The 14,787-nt window shown below is 34.5% G+C and overlaps 1 protein-coding gene across 2 annotated transcripts in view; it reads right to left on the reverse strand.

Annotated features, from left to right (window-relative positions):
• Nucleotides 1-14,787, reverse strand: part of ELMOD1 (ELMO domain containing 1) — a 102,105-nt gene that overhangs the window by 39,350 nt on the left and 47,968 nt on the right. For both annotated transcript variants that reach the window (XM_077113076.1, XM_077113075.1), the window contains exons 3-5: nucleotides 7,859-8,004; nucleotides 7,669-7,697; nucleotides 6,714-6,811 (exon numbers count right to left, since the gene is read on the reverse strand). In XM_077113076.1, the coding sequence (XP_076969191.1) occupies nucleotides 6,714-6,811; nucleotides 7,669-7,697; nucleotides 7,859-8,004 (273 nt within the window). The remainder of the gene's footprint in view (nucleotides 1-6,713; nucleotides 6,812-7,668; nucleotides 7,698-7,858; nucleotides 8,005-14,787) is intronic.

The following is a 14,787-nucleotide window of genomic DNA, read 5'->3' on the forward strand; positions in this document are numbered from 1 at the left end:
CACTTTGGGTTTCCTAGAAGGAGAAGGGAAAAGAGGTAGAATGAATATTGTAGAAATTATGGCCAAAAATTTGCCAACTCTTACAAAAGACATAAATATACATGTCCAAGATATGCAACATACTCCAAACAGAATAAATCTTAATATACTTCCTTAGAGACACATATAATCAGAATGTCAGATATAAAAGATAAAGAGAAAATTCTGAAAGCAGCAAGAGAAATGTGGTTCATCACATACAACAGTTCCACAAAAATACTAAGTTCTGGTTTCTCATCAGAAATAATGGAGGTGAGACAGGGGTATGATATTTAAGATGCTGAAAGAGAAAACTGCCAGCCCCAAATTCTTTATCCATCAAAACTGTCCTTCAAAAATGAGGGAAGGCGGGTGATGGTGGCGCAGTGGCAGAGTTCTTGCCTGCAATGCTGGAGACCCGGGTTCAGTTCCCAGTACCTGTCCATGCCAAAAATATTTTTAAAAAATGAGGGAGAGTTTAAAATATTCACAGATAAACAGAAACAGAGAGAACTCATCAACAACGACTGCCCATTTGAATTACTAAAGGGAATTCTGCAGGCTGAAAGGAAAAGACAGGAGAGAATGGCTTGGAGTGTAAGTAAATAAGAGTAAACAAAATAGTCTATGCAACACCCAATAGTACTGTGTCCTCAATCTATAAATTGACTCTTTAATTCCTATAAAGAGCCAGAACAGATATAAGAAGAAAAAGGCATTATTTCTTGATAATAAACATGCAAGTTATAAAGAGGTAGAGTGGGAGCAGAGAACATGTATGCTATTGAAGCTAAGTTGGTATCTTATTGAATTAGAGGCTTAAAGATACAGGTTGTATAAAACAAAGTACATAAAAATATATACAGAAACAGAAATGAGAAGGGGACCAGTCAGATACATCACAAAAGATCAATCATACAAAAAAGGAGGTTGCAATAAAGGAAGAGAGGCAAAAATTTTTAAAAAAAGGTTATGACATATAAAAGTCAAAGAACAAAATGGCAGAAGTAAGTATTACCTTTACAGTAATAATACTGACTATTAATGGATTAAACTTTCCACTTAAAATACACAGATTGGCAGAATGGGTTAAAAAAAGCATGCTCCAACTAGAGTTCATATACAAGAGACTCACTTTAAACTCAAAGACACAAATTGGTTGAAACTGAAAGGATACAAAAAGATAATTCACGCAAACTGTAACCAAAAAAAAAAAAAATTGCTGGGATGGCTATATTAATATCAGACAAATTAGAGTTTAAGTCAAAAGCTGTTATAAGAGACAAAGAATGCTATATACTAATAAAAGGGGCAATCTACCAAGAATAAATAACAATCATAATTATTTATGCACCTAACCATAGTACACCAAAATACATGAACAAACCCTGGCAAACTGAAGGGAGAAATAGGCATGTATACGACAATAGGTGAAGACTCCAATACATGATTCTCTTCAATAGTTAGAACATCTAGACAGACGAGCCATAAGGACACAGAGAACTTGAATAATGTGATAAACGAACTAGACTAACAGCCATCTACAAAATACCACATTACAAAACAGCAGAATATATATTCTTCTCAAATGTTCATTGATCATTCTTCAGGATAACCATATCTTGGGTCACAAAACAAGTCTCAATAAATTTAAAATAACTAAGTTTACATAAAGCATCTTCTTTGACAATAATGGAAGAAAGGTAGAAATCAATAACAGAGAACTGGAAAATTGGCAGATATATGAAAGTTAAATAACATAATCTTAAACAGTCGGTCAGGAAGACATTGCAAAACAAATCAGTAAATATCTTGAGATGAATAAAAACGAGAATATTACACATCAAACTTATAGATGCAGCAAGTTCAGCACTGAGAGGGATATTTATAGCCATAAATGCTTACATTAAAAAAGAAGAAAGGGCTAAAATCAAGCCCTACCTGCATACCTAGAGAAACTAGAAAAAGAACAGGAAACTAAACCCAAAGCAAGCAGAAGAAATGAAATAACGAAGATTAACAGCAGAAATAAATGCAATAGAGAATTAAAAAAATAGAGAGTATAACAAAACCAAAAGTTGTTTCACTGAAAAGAACAATAAATTCAACAATCCCTTAGCTAGACTGACAAAAAAAGAGAAAAGACAAATAAAATCAGAAATGAGAGGGGGTATTATTATAGATGTCACAGAAATAAAAAGGATCATAAGAGGATACTATGGACAATTATATGCACATATTACATACAAATTACACAATCTAGATGAAATGGACAAATTCCTAGAAACACATGAACAACCTACACTGACTCTAGAAGAAACTGAAGATCTCAACAGTACCAACTACAAGCAAAAAGATTAAATCAGTGATCAAAAACACCAATAAAGTAAAAGTCAGGATCAGATTATTTCATAGGTAAATTCTACCAACCATTCCAAGATGAATTAATACCAATCCTGCTCAAACTTCTCTGAGAGATTGAAGAGGAGGGAACACTACCTAACTCCTTCCATGATGCCAACGTCACCATAATACTAAGCCCAGCTGAAGATACCTCAAGAAGAAAAAATTGCAGAAAATCTCTCTAATGAATATTGATGCAAAAAATCCTCAAAAACCCTTGTGAATTGAATCCAATAACACATTAAATGAATTATATACTATGATCAAGTGGGTTTTACCCAAGTATGCAGCGGTGATTCAACATAAAAAAAATCAATTAATGTAGTACACCATATTAACAAAACTAAGGGGAAAAAATACATAATCATCTCAATTGACTCAGAAAAGGCATTTGACAAAACTTAGCATCCTTTCTTGATAAAAACATTTCAAAAGAGAGCCATAGAAGGAACCTTCCTCAACATAATGAAGGGCATATATGAAATGCCAACAGTTAACATCCTACTTAAGGGTGAAAGACTGAAAGTTTTCCCTCTAGGATCTAGGGCTCCCACTGTCATTGCTGTTATTCAGGATTGTACTGGAAGTTCTATCCAGAGAACTTAGGCAAGAAAAAGTAGTAAAATGCATCCAAATTGTAACAGAAGAAGTAAAACTTTCACTATTTGCAGATGAATGATCCTGTATACAAAAAGTCCTATGAAAATTTACAACAAAGCTACCAGAGCTAATACACAAATTCAGTAAAGTGGTGGAGTACAAGATCAATACCCAAAAATCCATAATGCTTCTATACAATAATAATGAATAATATGAGGAAGAAATCAAGAAAAAAATCGCAATAACATTAGTAACTAAGAGAATCAAATACCTAGGAAAAAGTTTCCTGTTTTTTTTTTTTTTAGGTGCATGGTCCTGGAATATCTAGGAAAAATTTTAACCAAAAATATAAAGACTTGGCCACAGGAAACTACAAAACATTGCTAAATCACAGAAAACCTAAATAAATGGAAAAATGGTCCATGTTCATGGACTAGAAGACTAAATATTAAGATTTTAATTCTACCTAAAGCAATTCTCAGATTCAATGCAATCTCAATCAAAATCCAACAATTCCCTGAGATGATAGTATGGTAGCCCATGACAAACTCTGGGATCTGTCCTGTAACTACTTGTTGAAGAATGCTTTGAAAACTATTGCTTTTTTATTTCTTTGCTTTGTATATATGTTATACTATACAATAAAAAACATTAAAAAAAATTCAACAGCCATCTTTGCAGAGATGGAAAAACTAATCATCTAATTTATAGTTAAACCATCTTGTAAAGAAGAATGAAGTTGGAGGACTCACACTTATTGATTTTAAAATGTATTACAAAACTAAAGGAACAAAAACAGCAGGGTACTGGCGCAGGACAGACATTTAGACCAAAGGATTTGAATCGAGATTTCAAAAATAAATATGCATGTTTATGGCCAGTTGATTTTTGACAATGATGCCAAGTTCACTCATTGGGAAAGAACTGTCTCTTCAGCAAACAGTGTTGAGAAAACTAGACATGTATATGCAAAAGAATGAAGGCAACCCCATACTTCACACCATATACAAAAATAACTCAAAATAGATCAATCACCTAAATATAAGAGCTAAAACCATAAAACTCTTAGAAGACAACACAGGGGAAAATCTTCATGACCTTTGATTTGACAATGGTTTCTTAGACTTTACACCAAAATCACAAACAACAAAAGAAAAAAAATAGAAAAGTTGGACTTCATCAAAATAAAAAACTTTTGTGTATAAACAGACATTATCAAAAAAAAGTGAAAAGACAACCTACAGAATGGGAGACAACAGCTGCAAAACATATCTGGTAATAGTTTAACACGCAGAATATATAAGGATCTCCTACAACTCAACAACAAAATGACAAACTGCCTAATTTTTCAAATGTGGAAAGGATTTGAATAAATATTTCTCCAAAGAAGAAATACAAATAGCCAGTAAGCATATGAAAAGATGCTTAACATCATTAGCATCATTAGGGAATACAAATCAAAATTATAATGAGATACCACTTCACACTCACTTGGACGGCTATTATTTTAAAAAACAGAATAATATGAGTTACAAAGGATGTGGAGAAACTGGAATTCTCATATATTGTTGATGGAAATGTAAAGTGCTGTGGCCACTGTGGAAAAGTCCAGCGGTTCCTCAGAAAGCTAAATATAGAATTACTGTATGACCCTCAATTTTTCTCTTAGGCATATAACCCAAACAATTGAAGGCAGAGACTCAGATACTTGTACCCCAATGATCTTATCAGCATTATTCACAATAGCCCAAAGGTATAAACAATCCAAATATCCATCAACAGATGAATGGATAAACAAAATGTGGTATATACATAAAATGGAATATTATTTGGCTGTAAAAAGAAATGAAGTTCTGATACATGCTACAATATGAACCTTGAAAACATTATGCTAAATGAAAGAGCCAGAGACAAAGGGACAAATATTGCATGATTGTACTTATATAAAATTTCTAGAAGAAGCAAATTCAGAGACAGAAAGCAGATTAGAGGTTACCAGGGCCCTGGGGATGGAGGATGGAGGGTGAGAATAGCTATTGCTTAATAGGTACAGAATTTCTGTTTGAGTTGATGAAATAGTTTTAGTAATGGTTGGCGGTGATGGTAGCACAATACTGTAAATGTAATTAATACCACTGAATTGTATGCTTAAAATGTTTAAAATGGCAAACTTTTATGTTATATATGTTACCACAATTATTTTTAAAGAAATTAATCAAAGGAAGGAGGAAGGCTTTATGGTATAAATATCCAGAGCATGAAGAGATACAACTGATAAACCATTTATGCCCATTAAAAACAAAAACAAAAAACCCAGCAAACTGAAGTTAGTAGTAGGGATTTCTTCATAAGTTATAAAATATTTCCCACATCATTCCCACCTATTTCTTTGTTTTCTCAGAAATCTAATTTTTTTAAATCAGATTTTATCAATGTTGATCTGGAAAAATGGCAATAGAATCCATATGGAGGCATAAAAACATCTACTATCTTCAAGGATTTTTTTCCTAAAGGAAATCAGAGAATAGATGGCAAGAACGTGTTTTTGAAAGAAACATAATTTTCATAAACCAGACAAGAACAGATTTGCTATTAAAGTTAATCTAACCTCTAAATATGATTATAAGACATATCCCTCATGCCCGGTTATCATCTTAAATTTTTTGGTTTAACTTAATTTAAAATGAATTGCCTTCTTATCACCTTCCCATAGGAATAAAATATATGTCAGAAGGTTTCAAAAAGACACGCACCACATAATTAAATCAACTTTAATGGTTGAATACGGAAAAGGCAGCTAATCAGCTGAAGTGGCTGCAGAAGAATGCTATGGAAACCAGGTGTACGTAGAGTTTTGTGATGAGCCCCTGGATAGCTGGCATGCGGAATCCCGCTATGAGATAGACTTACAAAAGTGCACTTGAAATTATCCTCAACTATACTCCCTGTCTTTGACAATTAAAAATCTTCCTCTGCAGTAACATGTGAAGTTCTGGTGTCTGTACATCTAAAAGACAGTTTGACTAGTACCCACCTAAACCATCTCTAAATATATCTGCATTCGGAATTTATTCCACCCAATGTGCTCAGCCCAAAATTTTACTGAAATTTTGCTATACCCAATGGAAAACATCAAGCTAATTTTAAATGACATGTATACTGCCAAATGCATTTGAATACTTCCAAGATAAGATGACTAAATTACAAAGTTCTGAAGTCTTCCTATAAAACCCTCTCTCACTCCCACGCATGCCTGTCTTCTTGACAAGCAGGTAGGAACTGTCTCCAAGATTATCAGCCTGTCTTGAAATGAAAGTCTGTTTTTGATGGAGCAGAATCAGCCTAGATTAATTTACAATGTGAACATTTACTGTTAATGTAAAGCAGAGGCATCGCATTGAGCCACTGTTGATGAATGGGCTCCTTTTATCACATCTTCTGATATCAGGGGTATCCATCAAATTTCTCACACTCATTACATACCAGAAGTGTAAATATAAAACAAAAGTATAAAGTTACTGCCATTTACAAACATGAAAAGGCACCTTTTTTTCTTTATTCTTCATCTGAAAGTCAAAACACCACAGATTATATTAGGCCCAAAGAGCAAGTGAGCAACAGCGCCATAGAAACATTAAATGTGTCCACGTGACTTGTGTTCTATATTATTAGCACAATAAACATATTCTTACTGTGGATTTATGTCAGGATTAATTTTTTTCAGTTCCATGATGTCATCTATAGTTTTTTCAATAGCATCAAGGTGAACGCTCACAGAAGTCTGCAACAGCTGGAAAACATATTTTAATCAGTTCCCTTGTCATGAACAAGCAGTGACTAAGGCAGAGTCCACTTGGATAGGGGCTTCAAGTATTTGCTTCAAGCTTTTACATGAAGATGCAAACTAAAAGGAAAAATTGATCTTGTCTACTTGAGTTCTAATAAATGTGACATTTTCATAACAAGAGTACTGCAATATCCTGATTAAGGTAATTAACATAAAGCAGAAATAAACAAGGTGGATTTTTTTTTTTTTACTATTTTCCTCTATTCAAGCTACTTATATTGACATATATATATTTTTCCCTACCCAACATGGTGTCCACTGTCAATGGGCATTATGTCTATGATGAAGAGTGAAGTACATGAAGGAAATAGTCATAAGGGTGCCTAGATGAAATAATGAGATGAAATTATCAAGAATCTTGAAAAAGAAAATAGACTTTAGCTCTGCCTGTGGATGCCTAACTATGTGCTATAAAAGCCTAGCATAGTAACTTGTTTGATTCTATTGGAAAATATTGAAAGTAAAATTAATTGTTTTGGATAGTTAATAAATATCAGAGACTTAAATACTGGTTCTATTTTCAAGGGATATTTATTTTATAACATGGAGAGAGTGTAAAAATGATTAATTCAACAATGAAGTAATAAATACTTCATAAAACTGCCTAAAATTTTGCATAGAGTGGTTCCTCCCACTTCAAAAGTACAGTAGTTTGGAATGGGCAAATAATTCTATCTTCTCTGTTTGCATTAATTTTCATAGCCAATGGTATATCTTTAGTTTTTAGGTTTTTTACTTTTGATGATAGACATAAGCCTCCATGTGAAAGTTGCTGAAAAATATAGAAACGATTTTCTTACCTTACTTTTTGAATCCCTCAGTGATGTTTCTGTTAAAGCAATAACAAAAAAGTCATTCAAAAATTATCTTTCACAAATGGTTTAAAATTACTATGCTGTAGTATAACATTGCATCCTTGGTCCCACCCACACTATGTTTTGCATACTTTATAAAGCAGGCAAAAAAACAAACAAACAAAAACTGGCTTACCAATTTTCATGGTTCTAGAAGCTCCAGGCTTGGTATTGTAACAGATCCGTTGCAGTTCACATCGTCCTGTCAGCTTCCTCATTACAAATTTCAGACAGCGCCACAAAAACTTACAGTAAAAGTAAAGGCACACCTGGATCAACATTCTGTCAAAAACAAAAGACAGCACCCTTCCAATAGAACTCTGGAAGAGAAGAGAAAGCAACCACCACCAGCAAGAAAAGAAGCCCAGAAAAAAAATCAGCCATTAGACTTCTCGGTTTGCAAGCATATTTCATTTTTCTAATCCCCCATGTTACTTTACTTGAGGTGGTTACAAAACTTATCATTGGGAAGTCTAGGGTCTGTGAACATGCTTACTATGCAAACGATTCCAGAATGCTAATAAATTTGATACTACAACAAGCTCAGGCTGAAGAGTTGGAATCCTTTATTTGATCCCTACCTTTTCATAAAAAAGTTTCAAAAATAAATCAGTACCTTAAATACTGCTTGCGACTGCTTAAAACATGAGAAGAGAGTGCTAGGGCTACTTTCCTATCTGCTTCCATGGGTAGACCCTTGGATTGCCTTGAGTTGTTTCTGGCCCCTTTCTATGGCCTCTTTTTTTTCCCCCTGCTATTTTATTTGCTCCCTTGCCCCCACCCTCTGCTTTCACCTTAAACATTTCTCTTTCTTAAGGGCTTGTTTGTATAGCTACTGCTTTTCTGTTGACCAATCCAGGCACCCCTTAAACTTGCTGGAAGGTCTCCTTATCACTTCCCTGAACACTGTTGACCTTGGGTCAGACATTCTTTCAAGTGAACCTTTCAAAAACCCTGCCTCTTTCGGGACATCTATTTTTGGCTCCTTCTTAAGAAAATCTTCTCTGCGACACACTCTATCTCATTCTAATAATATCTCAACAAACTAAAAGATACAGAGTCACCAATTATGCATTTATTCAAATGTCTCTGGCAAATGCAAATTTGTGTTTTTGCTGATTTTTAATGTAAAAATATGTGAGTACCTCCTACTTCATGGCACCGTTCAGTCTTAACAAGAGCCAAACTACTGAGGGAAAGACGATCTATCTATCATCCAGGAACTTATATTCTAGCTGTTTTCAACCATTTTCTGTTCATATTATGTGTTTCTAGGAGGCGGAATTATTTATATATTCCCTAAAAGTAATTTATATTACTCCCTTTCTAAAAGACGTCTAGAAAACAATGTTATTTAAGCATTCGCTAAATTTCCTCCAGCTCTAAAATAAGGTGATCTAGAGTCATTTAGATGAGTAGCTAACAAACAGCCTCAGTGATATGATTCATCTTTGAAAAGGAGCCAACACTTCACCTTGTATTCCTTTACTCAGATTGTTCTGGTTCAAATAGCCTCAACAGCTTTGAGTTAAAAATAAAACATCTTAACAATCTGACCTGTGTGAAGGCATGGGGTGTAGTTCCTATAAATGCAAAGGGAATAGGAGAAAACAGAGCAAGCAACCAAGCCACTACACTAAATAACAAATGGAATATGCTGCAGGCAATAAAATTATGTCCTAGACTATTAAATAATGTAAGAAAATGTCCATGATATTTTATGATATCAAGTAATAAAAAGCTGCAAAGGAATATATATAGAATTATATATCTTTCCTTTAAAAAATAAAGTAAAAACTTTAATGGTGATGTATAAACAGGAAAAAAAAAAGGCTATCAGGATACACACCAAAATGTTAACAGTGGTATCGCTAAGTAATTTTTCTTTTCTTTTTTGATTAAGTATATTTTCATTTTTCAATTATGAATATGTATTATTTTATATTAAGGAAAAAATGTAGAAAATTATCACCAAAAGCCACTTCAAAGGTGCATATAAAATTTCTATGTAAAATTAATTAGTTAGTCTGAAGTCTTTCTGTTGAAAGAACATTCAACTTTTCTTATATGCAAATATATTCCAAGATCTGTCAGGATTTAGGTTAGCAGCTTTCTCCCACCCCTAAAAATAAATTTAGTGGAACATTACACAAGTGAGAAATTTTATAAAACTTCAAATTGCTTTCTTAAGAAAACATTTTCCATTTTTCCAACTAATGAATAGCTATGCCGGAAAAAAAAACTGAGCAATATCTTTGCTAACTGCTCAACAGCTATATAGCAATGATATTAATTACTGGTAGGCATTATTGCTATTATTAAGTCAATGATTATAAGCTTCCATGATACTTGTCCACACGTGGACCAGCACATCAAATGAGGCCTCTCCCAAATCTGTGCAGCAGGACTTCAATATAAGGGAAGCCACAAGATACTCTGGTTCTTGTGATTCTAACTCTTCCTAGGGAAAAGGATTCTGATCATTGTTTATGGAATATCCTTATATTCACCTCATTTAGGGTACAAGTCATCAGGCCATACTATCGCTTATTAAGCTACAGGAAGTTTTTCCCACACAGTCTCTTCAACACATCTAAACAAAGCCATAGCCTGAGACCTGGAGGTGTCAACCTAGGTGTCGGAAGTGCCAGATAAAGTGACTTGCAGCTCTTCTATAATTTCTCCCAGTAACTGGCCTTCTTGCTTATGAGAAGAACATATCTGTGGAACTGCTTTGAATGGCCATATTTGAAAGGAGAGAAAAGACATCAAGCTCTGTTTGCGTGTATCTCTTTTGTTTTTCCTCCCCTGAGGATATTTTATACTGTGAGGGGTTAGGGACAAGGCATCATTTCCCAGGGCTCATCACCTGTGAGGTGTGTCCCATCTCTCTCATAAAATCACACAACCATATCACAAATCATGAAAGAGAAATACTCATTTCAATTACGAAGTGACATTTATACACTGCTTACTCTTTTGTGATTTCTAGGCTAACAGTCTTGATGACGCTATTTATTATCTGGGATGTACTTTATTTTTTTCCCTTGCTCTTCTAGTGGGTCAACATTGTCCACCAATATTTCACTAAAAGGCAACATGTTATGTTAGATACCATATTTTCTCAAGTCTGATCATCAGATCAAACAATGCTTTGACAGATAGAATTTAATCTGCATTTAGTTCATAAACCTGTTCCAGGGAAGTCATGGTAAGAGATGGAGACACTAGCTACTCCTCACTTTGGAAACCTTATTTTGATGACAGAAACAATGCCCAGGCTTCCTCATGAAAGGACCAAGTCATGAAAGGACCAGATGGGCAAAACTTCCATATGAGACTCTCAGGGTGGCTATCGCCACCATCAGATGCTTTCAGGGGCTTATTTCATAAATTATTTTACCTATTTAAATTCCTAGATTATAAGGTTTATAGAAAAATTGCTGGTGGCCTAAAGCAGAACAATAAAAATGATTAAAGATTTTGAAACAATGTTAAATTGGTTTGACATGTTTACTCTGAAAAGGAAGAAATTAAGAAATAGACTTTCAAATGCTCTTAAGCTAGTCAATGGTTGATTTGAAAAGAAAGAGAGAAAGCAGAAGACAAAGACAAGGTTTGCCTGTTTCTTACTCATATTTAAATTCTTGAATACAATGGTACCTTTTTCTCTTTTAATTTCCTTTGTCTTACCTCCTTATTTTTCTGACTGCATGCCCAGAGAGGGGCATCTCAAATTTACCTGTGAGACAGATCCCACTTGCTTTCTTTTGCATGAGTACCAATCCCTTCCTTTTGTTCTTACTCTTAGATAAGAATCTCAGCCAGACCCTCTCTACCATCTGAACCCTGTGTGTATAGTAGATTCATAGCTCTTCTCCTTTTTTCCTCCTGGCTTAAATTAACAAATCAATAAATCTTGTTTAACTGGGGGAATATTTTGATTTTTTCTTCATAACACTAGGCTTCATTTCTTCTGATGGAAGAGTCTCGGCTCACTACAGAAAAGATCTGTTACGTTTTATAGGAACAAAAATTAAATTCTCAAGACTGCGGGAAGAAAAAGCTGATTACCATCTCCCATCCTCAGTAATTACATGCACAAGCAGCAGGTTCTTTGTATTTGTTTCAGCTTTTTAATCACAGCTTTTTGACAGTGTTCCAAAAGGAGTTGCTGCAGCTTCCTAAGATGAATGACTTGCTTAAGCATAGGGAGAATTGGATTCAACAGTAAGAGCTACTACAAATGTTCTATTTCCAATATTTCTTGTTACTGCATTTATTAGTATGCTGCAGAACAAAGTTTATGGCTGTGTGAATGGAGTTCACAGCAGTGCTCTTCCCCAAAGCAATTACAATCACTTTTATAATTTAACATTCATTCTCCAACTTGAACCAGAATAGCCACCCAATGTGAATTATTCACAATGGATCACATCTCCACTACCAAATAAAAGCGAGTTCCTTCTTTGTGGCACTTTGTTAGAGGAATCCAATCAGCAGGGGTGGGGCACCTGAAGCAGGAGATACACCTAAACCAGGTAGCCTGAGCTGCAGGGAGAGGGGGCACGGGTACCTGTCATGCAACACTACTCCATCATCTTAAATTTGTGACTCTGACATCTTCCTTTGGAACAATAAGAGAAAAGTAGCTTATTTTGAATGGTTTCAATGACTGTGCTAATGAAAGTTAATTCTTGCTTGAAGAAATCCTGTAATAAATAAGAAGCATACTATTGGTGAGGAAGGAGATGTAACAGAAATAATTATAGTACTTGGTTCAAATCACAAATTCCCAAATAATATACTTTTCAACTAAATAGCCATAAAGAATAGCAAACTGTTCAATGTCTCCAGAATTTCATATACTTTTTTGAAGTGACATTTTTAATTTTAGTTGCTCCACTGAAGTTCCCAACTGGGGGGGCACTGGCAATCAGCTGGAAATTAACTTGTCAATAGGTGTTAAGCCTGGCAAATGGGACCCTCTTCATAATGAGTTCTTCTGATAGGGAGAGAGGCTGCAGAGAACTTGATATGTGAACTGGAAATGTGACATCACACAAAAAAACCATCTGTGGGCCTCAAGAAAAATAAATGTATCTTCCCCCCAACAGAGAAGGGGAAAGGCCCCAAGACCCCATGCTCAGGGGTCCAATGGTCACACCACCTTCTGAAAAGTTAAAATTAGGGGTCTTCAGGGATAAATCTATCATAGATCTATTTTTCTTTTTTTCTTTGTTGCATGGGCAGGCTCCAGGAATTGAATCTGGCAGGTAAGAATTCTGCCAATGAGACACTGTCACACCACCCTATCATGGATCTATTTTATTCCAAATTCTATATTGCTGTTGCTGTAGCAATGGACACTGTTTTTACATTATAGGGAAATTTTATCTGAGGGCTTAGAGAGCAAGAGCTGATTGTAAAATAATTAAAATCAGAAATAAATTAATGTTTTTTCACTTTCCTTTAAAGGAAAAGAAGACACAAGTTTGTCTTAATTATAATGGACATCACTATTGAATTGAAAATTTAATGCTTAAATATAAACATTTTACAAGATTTAGTTTTAAAAATCTGGTTTTTTGCTATTTGTATAATTTTTTTTGGCTTATTACTAAGGAGGAAGCAGAGACACATTATACTTCTTCAGAAAAGCATTTAAATGTTATCTCAAATAAAACTCGTATATAAAAATATATATATTTTAAAGAACAAAAATTAAATAAACACAAATAAAAGAAAGTCATCAAGGGATATCATAATGCTCTATTGTACATTCCAGACTTCAAATCTTCTGTAGGGAATGAGGAATGGGCTTGTTACTATTTAAGAAATATTTGTATATGATGTAATTTTTTTTAGTCTAGAGGATAGTCAATATTATGAATAAATTAATTTCTGTTGAGTTAAGGACTTAGAGTATTTGAAGGAAAGAGATCTGAAATAAATCAAAAAAACAGTTTAAAATGAAAATGTTTTTGTGGGGGACTGAATCATGTCCCTCACACAAGGCATGCACAGGTCCCAATCCCTGGTTTTGTGGGTGTGAACCCATCTTAAACAAGACCTCTGAAAATGTTATTAGTTAAGCTGTGCCAAACTGAAAACGGTGTGGGCCTTAATCCAATACAGCTGAAGTCCTTAGAAGCAGAGCAAATTGACACAGAAGGGAAGCCATGGGGAGCAGCCAGAAGCTGGAAGTCAATGGAACCCTGGAGAGAAGGAGAAGACACTGCCATGTGCACTGTCCTATGACGGAAAAGCCAAGGAACCCAAAGACTGTGGACTATCCAAACAGTCCTGACCTAGGGAGGAAGAAAGCTTTCTAGCCTCTGAAACTGTAAGCCAATAAATTCCTGCTGTTAAGGTATTTGTTTGTAGCTGGGAAACTAATAAGGTAGTTTACTTATTCCTTCAAGGAACAGAACAAATCTAAAATGAGAATACTTGCCATGTAGTACAGAAGAAAAAAAGTGGCAGAGAAAAAATGCGAACAGAGTCAAGAACTTAATTTAACTGCAAACCACACAACATCCTAGCCACAGGGAGTACATGTTTTAGTAAGGAAAACAAAAATAAAAGCAAAAAGTTCAAAAATAGTGTGAGTCCATCAACAGATGAGGGGATAAACAAAATGTGATATATACATATAATGGAAAATTATTCAGCCGTAAAAAGGGATGAAATTCTGATACATGCTATGACATAGATGAACCTTATACTAAATGAAATAAGCCAGACACAAAAGGGAAAATGTTGTATGATTCCACTTATAGAAAATTTCTAGAATAAGCAAACTCACAGAGACATTATAAGGCACAAAACTAGGTAAATGGACCTTGAAGACAGTATGCTGAGTGAAATAAGCCAGAGAAGAAAAGAGAAATATAGGGCCTCACTAATATGGACCAATTACAATGTGGAAACTCTGAAAACTGAATCTGAGACCATAGGTTATTAGGAAAAGGCTTATGGTAAAGGATCCTAGATTGAAAGCTCTTAACACATTTATTCTGGAGTTGTAATGGCTATTTCTAAATTCTGAGATACTGAGCTCTT

Source organism: Tamandua tetradactyla, chromosome 8 (assembly GCF_023851605.1).
Source record: "Tamandua tetradactyla isolate mTamTet1 chromosome 8, mTamTet1.pri, whole genome shotgun sequence".
Classification (NCBI taxonomy): Eukaryota; Metazoa; Chordata; class Mammalia; order Pilosa; family Myrmecophagidae; genus Tamandua; species Tamandua tetradactyla.